Source organism: Rhinolophus sinicus, chromosome 2 (assembly GCF_057876585.1).
Source record: "Rhinolophus sinicus isolate RSI-liver-muscle chromosome 2, RSI-T2T, whole genome shotgun sequence".
NCBI classification, from domain to species: domain Eukaryota; kingdom Metazoa; phylum Chordata; class Mammalia; order Chiroptera; family Rhinolophidae; genus Rhinolophus; species Rhinolophus sinicus.
In genome coordinates, this window is record NC_142502.1 from 35,706,742 (window position 1) to 35,723,060 (window position 16,319).

Here is a 16,319-nt window from a genome sequence, read left to right on the forward strand (position 1 = left end):
ACTAAATATGGACCTCAGGGAACTTAGACCATGCATAGACAGACATATGCATATGCTTCATTCATTCATTCATATATCTGCAGATGCGTTTACCTGTGAAGTTTCATCAGAATTACCTGGATAAGGTACCAAAATATGAAAAGATGCATTGAGGTAATAATTCATATTACCACCATCACCCCAACCCAAGCCCAGGCATCCCAGCACAGAAAGAGACACCATCCCTGTGGGAGAAGGAGAGTGAAGTGTGTACCTCACTTCACCACAAATGCCAGTGCTCACCTGTCCCAGAACCAGGCCAATGCTTGAGTCCCTACGTGGATTCTGTGTCACGAGGATTCTGGAGAGCTCTCACAAACCCAGGCCATTGGCTCATCCTGGCATTGGGTGGCTCCCGCAGACCCAACCTTTAGGCTGGCCCCCAAGACTCAAGCCTGTAGGCTGGCTCCTACAGACCCAGACTACTGGCCCACCCTAACATCTGGCTGCCCCCTGCAGCCCCAGCCTCTAGGTTGTCTCCTGTGGAACCAGCTTCCTAAACTATCCCAGTAATGGCCTGGCCCCTGTGACCTGGATGCCAAGCCCACCCCAGTGGTCTCCAGCACATGTTTCACCACTGTGGACAGAGGATCCAGGTCCACTCACATGGAGACAAGTTCCAGATTCATCACTGCAGACTTAAGTACTTGCTCTAGTGAACCCAGGCTCCAGATCCACCCCCACAGACCACACTAGGTCTACTTACCTCCTGATGCAGGCACAAGATCTCCCTGCCCAGGGATGCCAGCAGCAAACCACCCATGGATACCACTAGACAACTCTCTCAGAATCTCTGGATAGGTTGACTGATGAAGGGCTTTGACTGCCAAAGCCAGTCTATGGAGACTGTCAGAGTATTTATTTCCTCAAATATGCAGGCACCAGTACAGAGACATAGGTATCATGACACCACCATAGGAAACTAAGCTTCAGTGGTTGACCCTAAAGAAATGAAGATCTATGAACTGTCAAATAATTCAGAATAATCCTCTTAAAGAAATTGAGTGAACTACAAGAGAAGACAGAGAGAAATCTAAATAAAATTAGGAAAATTATGCATAAAAAATGATAATTTCAACAAAGAAATAGGAACCATTAACAAAAAAAGAAATTCTAGAGTTGAAGAATATGATGATTAAACTGAAGAATTTGATAGACTTTAACAGACTTGACCAAGCAAAAGAAAGAATTAATGAATTAGATTATAGGTCATTTGAAATCATCCAGTCCGAGGAGCAAAAAGAAAAAGAAAAAATTAAAGAAAGCCTATGTGAATTATGGAATACTATTTTTAAAAAAAAATTATACAGAAGGATAAGAGAGAAAGGGGAATAAACTTTTATAAAGTAGTAATGAGTGAGAACATCCCATTCTGAGGAGAGATTTGGATATCCAAGTTCATGAAGCTTATAGACCATATCAAAGTTTCACTCCATAGCAAGCTTCCCCAAGGCACATTATAATTAAATGGTCTAAAGTCAAAGACAGATTTTTAAAAGCAGAAAGAGAAAAAAATTTACATATGAGAACCCCCGTAAGTCTGTAAGTGAATTTCTTAGTAGAAACCTCACAGACCAGAAGACATTGAGATGACATATTCAAAGTGCTGAAATAAGAAGTGCCAACTAAGAATACTTTACCCAGCAAAGTTATCTTTCAGAAATGAGGAGAGATACTTTCCCAAGCAAAAATTGAGAGAGTTATCACCATTAGACTTGCCTCACAACACTATCTTGTGAAGATATCTGTACATCCATGTTCATTTTAGCATTATTCATAAGAACCAAGATATTGAAACAACCTAAGTGTTCATCAGTGGATGAGTGGACAAAAAACGTGGTATGTATAGACAATGGGATATAATTAACCCATGAGAAAGAAGGAAATACTGGCTTTTAGGACAACATGGATGGTCTTTGAAGGTATTATTCTAAGTGAAATAAACAAGAGAAAAGCAAATTCTGCATGTTCTCACATAGATGTGCAATCTGAAAAATCCAAGCTCATAGAAATAGAAACAGAATGGTGGTTGCCAGGGGCTGGGAAGTGTGGAAAATGGGTTGATATTGGTCAAAGGGTACAAACTCTCAGATATAAAATTAATACTTTCTGGGGATCTTATGAGCTGAATGGTGAGTTTAAAAAAAACAACTGTACTGCATACTTCAGTTACTAAGAGAGTAGATCTTAAATGTTACCAGTACAAAGAAATGCTACATATGTGAGGTAATGGATGTGTTAACTAACCTTATTGTAATCATTTTGCAATATATACATGTATGAAATCATCTCAAGATGTACACCTTAAACTTACATATGCCGTATGGTAGTTATATCTCAGTAAAACTGGGGGAAAAGAATATTTAGATTTTAGTGGTAAAATGTCACTATTGTGGACCTCTTAGCACTCCTCTTTATGTGCTTTTTATCCACTGATTGTTAATAAGGCATTACAAACTCTGCTTTACACGCACTGTATCATGCAAATGTTCATTTTATTCCTCTAGAACAATATTTTTCACACTTAAGTGGTCATCAGAAGTACCTAAGAAAGCTGTTAAAAAAAGAATTGCTAGACCTCACCCTCAAAGTTTCTGATTCAGTAGATGTGGGGTAAAGGCCAAGAATTTGCATTTCTAACAACTTCCCAGGTGAAGCTGCTGCTGCTGCTGCTGCTCTGGGAAACCTCAGTTTAGGACCTTAACTGACAAGAACATTTCAGAGGGAAAACATTTAAAGACATAATACACATACATACCCTGGGTGGTTTGTAAAGACTGCTGTCTTTATTTTGGAATATAAGGAACCATTCAGATGATTTCCAAAATCCCTTCAATTTAAAAATCTCCTCAATTATACAAATCCCCTGGATCCTTTAAGGTCTTACTGCTCCTGTATCAGATTCTTACCTTGTGTTAAAATTTAATAGATTTATCTAATGATACTCTGTATTAAATTACCTAAGTAAAATTTTTCCCAATGTCTTTATATGCATTATATGCCTAAAATAATGTGACACTTATGAATTTTACAAAATTCAAATTTATGATAATCATCTGAATTGTCTTGACAAGATTAAAGTATAACAAATCTTTATGGAGGGAACTGATTTGTTCATTAGATGCAATATGAAGCAGATTCTGTGATATAATGAACCATATTATGAATTTTTGAGTACATTTCATGAAAGTTCAGTTTCCTACTCTACTTTTGTATTTTCTTTTCCTAGTGTTAAACTTCAAAGTCAAAATAACCTCATAATGAATATGTTTTAAGGAACTCTTGATTGGATTCTGGCACGTGTCTGTCATCTTGTAGAGGTAGTTAGAAAGTTTAAGACAAATACAGTAAACAGATAAGGTTACTTCATTAATAAATTAATATAGTAATTTTACAAATATTTATATATGTTTAAAACATGTTAAAGCTATCTGTGGGCATGCGGATCACCAAGATTATTAAATGAAATTATTCCACTATGATCAGTGTTAAACAATTAATCACTTTAGAAAGAAATTTGTTATGAAGCAGATTATTTTAATCCTTTCTTGACACCACTCTAACAATTCCTGGACCAAAATTATTACCAGGCTTAGCTGTGTAGATCTATGTTCAGCATAGACCTCTGGCTGTTGATACGTGTATAAAATCTGAAATGTAATGTTACTTTGACAGTAAAAAATCTGTATAAATAACTTATTAGTAAATTAGATAATGTATTAGTGTATCTGAAATAATTTATTAGCAGATCAAATAATAATTTGATACATCAGAAAAATAAAATATCTAGTGGCATAACACAGAGAGGTGTATTGCTTTTTTTCTTTGTTTTTATTTGTATTTTTTGCCTGGAGCGTAGTGAGTTGATATCAGTTCAGTAAGACATACTTATTACTCACTGTAAAAATAAAGAGAAAACAAATGATAATAATGCAAGTGACATAGTTCCAGGGTCATGAACTCGAACTAAATGCCAGAGGTAATTGAGACAGTTGCCTAATTGTTGCAGGAATAAGTTAAGATTTATTATTCAAATCCAATTCAATGTTTAACAGGATTCCACTAAAAGCCTTCACTGCAACCACCTCAATAATTTAAAAATAACAAGTTAAACTTAGAAGAGAATATTAGAACAACATATACTTAAAGTTAACAATTCTGTTTACTAGGAATTTATATATCCACTTACTTTATTTTTCAAGTTTAAGGTATCTTGCTAAGATATATATATATATATATATATATATATATATATATATATATATATATATAATCTTTGTTTCCTTAGTTATTAATTTACCCATGTACTGGAGCTGAATAACAGTCCTTCCTAACTTCAACATCTGCCCTATCAACAGCAAGGATCTCATGGCCTTAGAGTGAGGCATATACCCCAGCAAGATTCTAGTGAAAAGCTTCTAGTCCAAATTTGCACTCAATTGCTAACATACACTATTTGCATAGTAGGGATTTGTTTAATTCAGTCCACATATGTTGTTGATAAATTGTGATAAGCCAGGAGCCATGCTAAGCGTTGGAAACACCACAATCCCTGCTTATATGGAAGTTACAAGATATTAAAGGTGATAATAAAGCAAACAGATATTTAAAGAAAGTATTTTTAGTTCTAAGGTAAAGATAAGGAAAGAATACTATGGGGCTATGAAAGGTGAACTGAGGGATTAAGAGAAAACTGTTTATTTGGCTGGGAAGATCTAAATAACAAATGGGATTTAGCCAATTGAAGAAGGAGGAAGAATGTTCTATACATATAAGATAGCCCAAAGGCAAAAGAGACCATATGTTGGTTTTTACAAATATAATACTTCAGTATGGCTGGAATGTAGAATATAAAATGGTGAACAGAGAGAAGAAGGTGATGAGATAAGTAGCAATTAATGTCATCAATAACCTCATTGAGTAGGCAGAGGCAGTTGGAGTTAATAATGAAGGTACATGCTTTAGGCTGAGATGTGATATGTGGAATGACTAGACAATATTTTCTAGAAAATCTTTCTGGCTACAGAGTTGAAAGAAAAGTGATGGGAGAAAGCATGTGTTTTCGTGATCAATTTGAATGTTCTTGGTAATTATGGCGACATGCAGTGGTGGACTGGCATAGTGTTTTAATTTCCTAGGTCTGTCTGTGGTAATAAGTGCCACAAACTGAGTGCTTTCAAACAATAAACATTTATTTTCTCGCAGTTTTACATACAAAAGTCTAAAATCAAGGTGTGGGCAGGACCCTGCTCTCTTTGAAGGTTCTAGAAGATAACCTGTTCCACGTCTTGCTCTTAGTTTCTTGTATCGCCAGCAATCCTTGGTGTTCCTTGGATTGTAAATGCATCATTCAATCTCTGCCTCTGTCATCACATGGTGTTCTCCCTTTGTTTCCTTACATAATTTTCCCTCTGTACATTCAATTTCTGTGTCTCTTCTCCTCTTTTAATGACACCAGTCACATTGGGGTAGGGCCCACACTAATGACCTTGTCTTAATTTATTTGCAAAGACCCTATTTCCAAATAAGTTCACATTTATAAAGTACTGAATGTGAGGACTTCAGCATATATTTTGGAAGAACACAATAAAAAACCCATTAACACAGAATATAAAGAGAACAGCAGAATAATTAGAGAGCTGTTATGGGACCACAGTTGAAATTGAATTTGGAAATAAGTAACTATGGGGTAGGGCATGTGAAGAACCAACTCTGAAACCTAGATATTAGAATTAGTAAGCTTCATGAAAATACATAGTTGTCGAGTATTTATCACAACTCAATGATAGAAATGTGTAGAACATTTAAGTCACGATTTTTTTTAACCAGACTGTGCTTCAAGAGCATAATTAAACACCCTTATATTTGCACACAACTTGTGTTGGTATGTTTGTGTGTTGTGTGTGTGTGTGTGTGTGTGTGTGTGTTGTACCTGTTTCTTAGGATTATGTCCATATATTTAATTAAATTCTGGAAAAGAAACACAATTGGTCAATCCTCCAAATATCACTGTATAGAGTTCCAATAACTGATTTTATACTTACATTTAGACAGAGTACATAACTATATAAAGTGCCACATTGATTGGACCCAAAGTAACATTTCTTTTATTGAACTTACTTGGTATGGTGTCATTGGTATATGTTGAGAGCAGTCGGTGGATTTCTGTGAAAACTATTACATATTTAGGGTAGGAATATTGTTCACGATGTTGTTTACTATATTATACAGTCTTTCCCCCTCCCCTGGAATCCATAAAAGATTTTCATCTCAGATATCATTACCAGCAATTGTTATGCTTCTCTTAAACAACTTATTTGTTTATATATTAAAACATTGAGAATTATATAACTGATTGCACTTTTTATCTTTGCCTGACTGGCAAATTGTTTTGCTAAGTCAAAGATAGTATGCAGTAATTTTAACATGCATTTTGTATTCAAATGTAATTCCTGAATTCCTATGTTTTCCTACCTTCATTTTTCGTTGATCCATTTGTTTATTTATTTACTTTCTTTTGTTTTCATCAATTATTTTATTTATTTATCGAATGACCAAACAATAATTGAGTACCTACCATGTGACCATGTATTAGGCATTGTAGCAATTCTCTGGATTCAGTGATGGATACAAATGCTCTCTGTTCACAAATATCTCACAGTCTAGAAGAGGAAGCTTTCTCTTAAGTTAATATTTATGCTAGATTGTGATTAATATAATGATCAAGAGATCAAAAAAATAATGTTGTCACATAAAGGGAAAATCAATCCAACCAACATCAGATAAGGAAGAGCTACCTGTTCTAAAAAACAGGTAGCTGAGCTGAGCCCTAAGTAAAAATTAGCCAAATAAAAAGCAAAGAAAACGAAACTCAGATGAAAAAAATCAAAAATGTAAATAAATGGAGACAGAGTCCATTTTTGTAGATGCAATATTACTTAAGATGTCAGTTCTTCAAATTGACCTATAGATTCAATGAAATTCCCATCAAAATTCCTGCAAGTGATTTTGTGGATATTGACTGATTCTAAAGTTTATGTGGAATGGGAACAATCTAGAATAACCAACACAATACTGAACAAAAATAACAAAGTTGGAGAACTAACACTACCTAACTTCAACACCTACTATAAAGAGCTATAGTATTCTTTCCATTATTTCCTTCCCTGATCTCTGGCAGTTTTCTACCATGCATATACTTGTCAGTGTTCATCTGAAGACTTAAGGAGTTCTTCCAAAATTATCCAGGACTTTCTTTATCTCTCTTTTTCTTCTTAGTACAGCTCTCTACTTTACGTTACTCTGACTTATGTTCTCTAGTTGTCTTGGCCTTTCCATGTTCCTAGCTCCATCTAATCAACTCAGGTCTGTTCTCCATGTAACTTTCTCAAGGCATTAAGGTAGAACAGTAATGGGGCACACATCATTTGTTACCCATAATTTAAGGATCACTATTCTTTGTTGTATGATGTTCATATCTTTACAACCATTGTTTTATGTACTATTGTCTGTTTTCTATAGTTTCAAATGAGAAGATTAATCAGGTCTATTCCACTAGAAGTAAAAGATGCCAGGACAGTTTTGAGAATAAAGAGGGAATATTAATATTTATTCTATTATAATAGAATTTTTATGTGCATTTGTATGAGAAGCCAAATGAACAGAGATTTAGAAAGGAGAAAGCGATCAGTATAGTTAGATATGTTCATTGGTCTTGGAAAGTAGGGGAGAATTGGTGATCAGAGTGGCCTGATGAATAGAATGGTGGGAATAGATTATGTAACTTTCTAGATTACATAATCTAGAAAGTTCTAGATTAGTGAATCGATGATTAAATGGGATTCAAGAAGTGAAAAAGGGCACATAAAGCTTACATTCTTAAGAAACTGAGTTGAGCAGTGAGGGAAGGGTATTGGATGGCATTCTAAGAGAATACAGAATCAAAGGAAGATTTTTTTTTAATTTTTATTTTTACTGTCAAAATCTTAGTTGAGATAAGAAAAGAAATAAAATTAAAACTGACTACAGATATGGCAGAGATTGGCAAACAATGGCCTATAGACTAGAAACCAGTTTCTGTAAACAAAGTTTTACAGGAACACAGCTATTCCCATTCATTGACTTACTGTTAATGGCTGCTTCTGTGCTACAACAATAAAGTTCAATAGCTGCAACAGAGATAATTATGACCCCAAATTCAAAAATATATACTATCTGATCTCTTACAGTGCATTTACCAACCTCTGCATTAGGGTCCCAGCATGCCATGAAAACTTGATATATTCCTAGTCATAAGGAACTTCAAATTCAGCAGCAGTCACTTTTAATATATTATACTGGGACAAATAGCATATTAATAATGTTAATGGAAAATAATAGTCTCACATTCTTTCATCTTGTGCAATGAAGGGTTAAAAATAATGTCTCCAAATAAAACCATGTGTCCTTTCTTAATATTAGATTAAAACGTTAACATTGCACACATGAACAAATTACGTTTAATGGTGTAATAAAATTAAACTTAGCTTTATTATTTAAAATAATTTTTCAATTAGTAACTTGGCATGGCCATTAATCATATATCTTGTAGAATTTCAATAAAGAATAATAGCTTCCGTGTTTCCCTGAAAATAAGACCTAGCTGGACAATCAGCTCTAATGCGTCTTTTAGAACAAAAATTAATATGACTTTGTATTATATATATTATATTATATTATATTATATTATATTATATTATATTATATTATATTATATTATATTATATTATATTATATTATATTATATTATATTATATTATATTATATTATATACCCAGTCTTATAGTATAGTAAAAGAAGACCAGGTCTTATATTAATTTTTGCTCCAAAAGACTCATTAGAGCTGATTGTCCAGTTAGGTCTTATTTTCTGGGAAACACGGTAGGTTCTATATGGTTTGATTTTGATATTCAAATTTATAATGTTCTATCATATTCAATGTCAATTAAATAAGAATTGAATGACTAAGTCTTTAATATTTTTTTTTAACTTTGTCTAGGTAAGGAAGTCAAGCCTAAGCCTCCACGTATGTTGTGTGTATAAATAAATAAATAAATAAATAAATAAATAAATAAATAAATAAATAAAACAAATCTTAAATGCATGCTTTAATCATCCTATGATTCCATTGTTGAGTATTTTGCTTAAAGTTAGAGCTTCACTATTTTGTGTAGACAATGTACCTATTTCCTAAATGTATTTCTGAGAACCTACTATGCTAAAGTTTTCCTTCATCCTTTATTCACTGGAGGTACAAATGAGTACCTTCAATTAACTTTTCATTAAAAATCTTAGTTCACATTGTTACTTTTTTCTCCAAATTACTCCTATTGTGATTGATAATGAGGAACCATTATTTGTCTGTTTGTATTAATTTTCTGCAAGTATAAGAAGAAAATTAATATGGCTTATTAAAAAACAATGAATAATATGTAAATGAAATATGCATGAGTACGGGAAATATATCTTTATATAATCAACAGTATTATTATTTATCTATATTTTTAGAGCCACAAGTAAAAAAGGAAGACAAGCCAGGTATGTGAATTTTATGTATAGATTCATACTTGTAATTCCATATTTATAATGAATAGCATAATATGAGTATATCTTTGCAAATGTTGGGTCCTAGTGTAAATATTATACCAAAATTTTATCCTTCATCACCTTTTTAAAATAAAGCAAACATGCTACATATTTTGTACTATGTGTTTCTAGGGGGAAAAAAAACAAACTACTTATATAGGTGAGACTGCTCAGAAATTTATATGGTTCAGAAAAAAACAATTGACTAATAGAGCTCAGTTTTACAAAAACACTACTTTTGCTGATTATATTTGCTGATTATAGGACATAAATATTGTCAAAAAAAAACCTGCTCTCACTTTTCTCCTTTTTGGGGGCTCCTGAGTGATTGAATATTTTTGAGGGCTGTAGTAGTCCGCAGAATCTTTTTTAAAAGAACAAAGAGCAATCAAATTCCCAAAACCCTTAAAATTTTGGTTCATGTTCCCTAACTGTATTAGGATTGTAAGGCTGCTGTAATAAAATATCATAAACTCAGTGACTGAAACACAGAGATTCATTATCTCATAGTTCTGGAAGCTAGACGTCCAAACTCGAGGTGTCAGTAGGGTCATGTGTCCCTTGAAACCTGTAGGGAAGAATCAATACATGCATCTTCTGGCTTCTGGTATTTGCCAGCAATCTTTGGTGTTCCTTGGATTATACAAGCATCACTCCAATTTCAGCCTCTGTTGTCACATGGACATCATATCTCTTTGTGTCTCTATCATCATACCTTTTCTCCTCTTCTTATATGGACAACAGTTATATTGGATTAAGGACCTACCCTACTCCCATATGACAAATTCTTAACTAATTCCATCTACAATGACCCTATTTCCAAATAAGGTGACATTCTGAGTTAGTGGGGGTTAGAACTTCAGCATGTCTTTTTGGAGAACACAATTCAATCCATAGAGGTCTGCTTTCTGCATCCTGCATCCCCCCCATTCATGTCCTTCGTATGGTGCAAAACATATTCACCCCATTCTACAGTCCTTAAGTCTCATCCAGTTTAACATCAACTCTAAATTCAAATTTTCATCAATTCAAAGTCCCAAATCTCATTATGTAAATCAATTATGGGTGAAACTGAGGGTATAATTCTTCCTGCAGAAAAGTTCCCTCTGTGAAACTATAAAACCAGAAAACAAATTACTGCTTCCAAAATAAAATAGAGAGATAGCCACAAGATAGACATTGCCATTCCTAAAGGGAGAAATTGGAAAGAAAAAAAAAAGAGGTCACACGTTCCAAGCAAATCCACAACATAGCAGGGAAAATTCCATTAGATCTCAAATCCTGAGAAAATTCTCATTGGCTCAATTCTTGCCCTCTGGGCCTGATAGGGTGGTGGCTCTGCCCTCTTGACCCATGTAGGTGGCAGTCATGCCCTGTCTACCTGAGGAGGTCCTATTAGCTCAAGTTTGAATCCATGGTTCTGCCATCGACAGTGTTATTCCTTCATTGTATCCCATCTCTGTCCCTTTTTCCCAGGCTGGCATTGCTTCTATTTGTATAATATTCTCAAAAGCATGACCAGTCTTGCACTCAGTTAAAGGGTGTCCAAGCCATTGGACAAGAAGGCCCTCCACAGATCTTTACTGGATCAACACATCTCTATCCTGCCTTCTGCTGAGATGGTGGATTGGATCTATGAGTCACACAATTATTCTTTACTCACTTTACCAAAATTTGTCCAGCCATATCATTGACCCAGTCTCCAGGGCACTCTATCTAAACCATGTGCTGGTTCCTTTTGCTTAACAGTTCATTCTTCAATTTGTTTCCCCTTTCCCATTTTATTATAAGCAGCAAGGAGAAACCAGGCTGAATCTTTCACACTTTGCTTGGAAACTTCCTCAGCTAAATACTCATGGTTTTTCACTTGTTAAGTTCTACCTTCCACCCAATAGAAGAATACAATTCAGCCAACACCTCTGCTCCTTCATAACAAAAATCACCCTTCATCTAGTATATAGTAACATGCTCCTTATTTCCTTCTGAGACCTCAGCAGAAACACATTTAACATTCTTATTTCTAACATTGTGTTCATGATGACACATGTATTCTCTAAGATGACAGAAGCTTTCTTTATAGCTCTCCTCAATTCTTTATGAATACTCATCAGAATAGCCTTTAATGTCAATATTTCTGCCAATCATCTTTTCAAGGCATGTAGTCTTTTTATATCAAGTGCCTCAAAAATCTTCGATCCTCAACCCATTACCTAATTCCAAAGACACTTCCACATTTATAGATATTTATTACAGCAGCATCCCACTTCCCAGTACCATTCCCAGGATGCCTGGAATAAAGTACCACAAAATGGGTAGGTTAAAACAACAAAAATTTATTCTTTCATGGGTCTAGAGGCTACAAGTCCAAAATTAGGATGTCATCAGAGCCACACTCTCTTTGAAGCCTATGTAGGAGAACCTTTCCTTACTTGTTGTAGCCTCAGGTGTTTGCCAGCAATCTTTGTGTCCCTTGGCTTGTAGAAGCATCACTCCAATCTCTGCTTCCATCATCACATAGTCATCTTCTTCCTGTGTGTCTCTACCCTTGTTTCTCTTTTCCTCTTTTTATAAGGATACCAGTCAGATTGGATTAAGGACCCACCCTACTCCAGTATGACCTCATCTTATCTTATCTAATCACATCTGCAACCATCCTATTTCCAAATAAGGTCACTGTGGGTTCAGTGAGCACTTGACCCCAGAGAGCAGTTTCCAGGCTCTGGGCCTCATGTGGAAAGGTGCTGGCTCCAGTAGTAGATGGCCATCAGCTGTGACTAGTTGGCCATCAGCTGTAACCAGTCAGCCATTAGCCACTGATATAACTGCCGTGGCTACGCTGGGGGTTTGGTTGGCAGAGAGAAGCGGAGGGCAGGTTGCCGATCATGTGTCTCCCATCCAGCCGCCAGCGAGAATATAGTGGTATGACTCCCCTATCTATGGCTCTGTGGGTGTTTCTTTTTGGCCTCACCATGTCCTACGTTCTTATGTGGGGAGCAGGAGCTGAGTCCCTGCATTACAGTCACATTGTGGTGTACTGGGGGTTATGACTTGAAGATATATTTTTTGTGTGGGACACAATTCAAGCCAGAACTCTTCTACACAACAAACATCTTTGGAAAACATAAAATTCAGGTTGAAATCAATTAGCAGTAGCAACAACTTAATGACCGACAAGCATGTGGCATGATTCTAACCACTGTCTGTTTAATAGTCCAGCATTGACAAACCAGCATGAAACTGGAATAATTTTTAGTACAATTTTGCTTTTCAATGATGGTAAACAAAATAAAATAATTTCCAAAACTGAATTTGTGCTCTGGTTAATTGTTATTCAGATATTAAATTTTCTGCTTTGGGTTTTCCCTTCAGAGTGACAAGTTAAAAGGGAAACAAAATCAAATAACAATATTTTCATTCTTAAATTGATAGAGCTGACATTACCTTCATTTTAGAATTAAAAGAGGCTTACCACCCACCAGTGGAGATTTCACACAGAGCCACCCAGATCCTCATTATTTGGCTCTAAGTGGGCCTCAGCCCACCCCAGTTTTCAGGAGACATTTCTGGGGGTTTTTGAAAACAAATGTGATCATGTTTAATTTGTCAGTTTCTTTCTGATAATGCACACAAGTCATAAAAGTCATAGTTTACTGAGATTAGAAGAAAAAGAGGACAAGAATTATTATTATATATAATTACATATAATTAATAATTATTTGGCATCTGCTATAAGTTAAAGAATAACATAAGATTTTTAGTTTCATCATATCACTATGAGAGACATGAAACATGACAATTATTAGTTATATTTAATATCTATAAAAACAATCCAATAGACCAGCTTCAGAAATTAAATTATTTTTCCAAGATTTTCAAGTTAAATATAGGAGGTAGGATTCTGCCTATGTCTGATTTACTCAAAATCCTGGGTTCTCTCACTAAGAGATTGTCTCAGACTAGCAATCATTTTATTAAGAGGAAACATTGACCTCAAGTCAGGATAAACTTTCCAAGTTTGTATTGCTATTTAGTGCTGATATCTTAGCTCTGGTACCAACTAGCTATTGACCTGAGGCAAGTGACAAAAACCCTTAGTTTCTGTGGAAACAATTACTTCATTATAAAAATTACTTATCAGGATTCTTCAATATCACCAAATTCAAGAATTGAAGTCTAGATGTATATACAATACTATATTATTCCTTTAATTCTCACCAGATCTTACCTAGCAACTAATCATAAGCTTGAGTTTAGTTGTTCTTATAAATAATATATTTTAATGTAACAAGGCTCATAGATGCCTATTATCTCATGATTTATTTATATTTATTTGCTGCAGATGAGTGTGTATTACTAGACATAAATACTTTGCATATCACCTACAATTTTTATTCTTCACCAGAAACCTAATACCATTTAAAACCTCTAGTTAGGCCTTGTATCATTTAAAACTTTTATTTATTATTGTTAAATAGTGTAGTTTTATAGTGATTTAATTGATTGTTATTTATTTCTATAAATAAATATTTTTAGCTTCATCCAAAAAAACTCAAATGCACAGTGTATATGTGAATTTTATCTATAATGTTATATAGAATTTTCGCAAGAAAATTTTAAAATATTTTCAATAATATAAATTTGCAATTTCTGTTTCAGTATTGATACTTCATTATAGCCTACTTTTTGGATATTACAGGTGCTTAAATGTAAATAAGAATTCTTGGTATATTGTTTTCATGCAACCCAAACTTTTTAATATAAACTACGATGACATGAAAATTTTGGAATAGTTTATTTTCCATGGGCACAATTGGTGAATCTATGTTATTTTCTACTGAACATTGGCCTAAGTCACAGAAGGAATTCACTGTGTCTTCATTTATAAAGCTAGACACCTGAAAAGATTTCATTTTTATTATTTTCAGAAGAAAACATAGTGAAACAAGAAAAGACTGTTTCTCAATGTAAACTAGGTTTTGTGTAGGTAGTATTTGTAGTATCAAATTATCTCTCAATTCTCTAGTTTTAGCAGGATGAAGAGCTTAGAGTCTATTCTAAAGTTCTTAGTTAGGATTCCTGTCTTAAGCCATCCAGGTTCTAGAACATCTCCAATTTTTGTCATCTTCACAGTGTTTTTTGTACTGATGACTTCACCAGTCCTATGTTACTACACAACTAGTCCTCCTTTCCCATCAGAGGCTTAGTTTAGCACAGTCATCCCCAGCATTCAGATGAATGGGCTTTATATGTTATTTTGTTTTGTTCTGTTTGGGCAAGACAGCCTTAGAAAACATTTGTAATTTAGATTGGCTCATTCAAACGTGACCATTTTAGACTCCAAAACAAGAAAAAGCACATCTACATTTCTCTCTACTTTTCCTCCTTTCTTTTTAATTCCGTCTTTGTCTTCCTTCCTTTCTTTTTATTCCTTGTCTTAAATTTAGGAAAAAGTCGAGGTAAGCCAATGTGTTCCACTAATAAAAAGAAACACAAAATTTACCAAGGTGAGCTTAATAATTGGTTTTTATTTAAGATGAGCAACTTTATTCAAGTTTCCGTTTAAACTAATTTAATAAGAATTTAATTTTGAGGCAGTCCCAAACCTCAACTATTCTGTAGAACTTTTTCCTTTATTCTAGGATAAATGATTTATCCAATGTTTTGAATATGGTTAGTCCAGAATCTTAAAAAAGTTAAAGCATACTTTCTTTAAACGTATCTTAGGAAACCTTTTGCTTACATTTTTTAAAGTTTTACTTTACAGAATCTGTGTACAATGGATTTGAGTCAGGTTGATTTTATTTGCCTATGCTTTCAAAAACATGAGAAATTAACAGCAGAAACCCTAGGAATAAAGAAAGCGGAGCTGGAGAATAGAGAATAGCTGTCTATATCGACATAAGCAGAACCTTAGAAACAATTTTTAGAACCGCCTAATTTAAAGAATAATGAAAACCTGTTATTTCTTCACTGTTCCAGATGTCAGTCATTTTGAGGTGAAATTACAGAAAGAATGAGAGATTTTAGTCTTTGAATATACAGCAAATATGTTCTCCTCTAGCTACACCTTTCTTTTATTTCAATAATAACATTCATTCTCTTTAAATTTGGTTTCCCAATAAAGCTTTTCCATTAGGAAGTTTGACCAGCTGATAGACTCCCATGCTGAATACTTGAAAACTTTAACTTTATATCGGATCATTATAATAATCTCCTTGACTCAAATCTTTAACTATGTCGATAAAAACATAGGGAACAGAAAGCATTCTGTATATATACCACTTTTGCCCTGCCCTAGCTTTACACCATAAAAAAACAAACAAAAAAAGCTTAGGTTTCCCTGCTAACCCTAGGTTCCCAGGGAGGTATCTTGCACAAGAAAGATAAAAAAAGTCTTCTTCCTATTCTAATTCAATAATGAAAAGGGGATACATGTTTTATAAAACAATACTCTGTGTAGAAAAATACAGGGAAATATAGTGAAGGCAAGGGATAGGGTGTGTTTTGGCAGGTTAGGGGATGATTTGAATTAGGAAAACTCTTATAGAAAGAAAACGTCAAAGGACATCTGCAGATGAACAAGTTTTCTTTGTGCTTCCATCCAATTTGAATAGAAGTCATCACTTGCTATTTTATTAAGGAAACAGCTGTGTTTA

The 16,319-nt window shown here is 34.2% G+C and overlaps 1 protein-coding gene across 14 annotated transcripts in view; it reads left to right on the top strand.

Moving 5' to 3' along the window:
• Positions 1-16,319, top strand: part of TRDN (triadin) — a 340,918-nt gene that overhangs the window by 292,585 nt on the left and 32,014 nt on the right. For 12 of the 14 annotated variants that reach the window (XM_088795483.1, XM_074333512.2, XM_088795479.1 and 9 more), the window contains 2 exons: positions 9,077-9,103; positions 9,586-9,615. The exons of 1 other annotated variant lie outside the window; for it this stretch is intronic. In XM_088795483.1, coding sequence (XP_088651609.1) covers positions 9,077-9,103; positions 9,586-9,615 — 57 coding nt within the window. The remainder of the gene's footprint in view (positions 1-9,076; positions 9,104-9,585; positions 9,616-16,319) is intronic. One more of the 14 variants, XM_074333519.2, reaches the window with a different exon arrangement.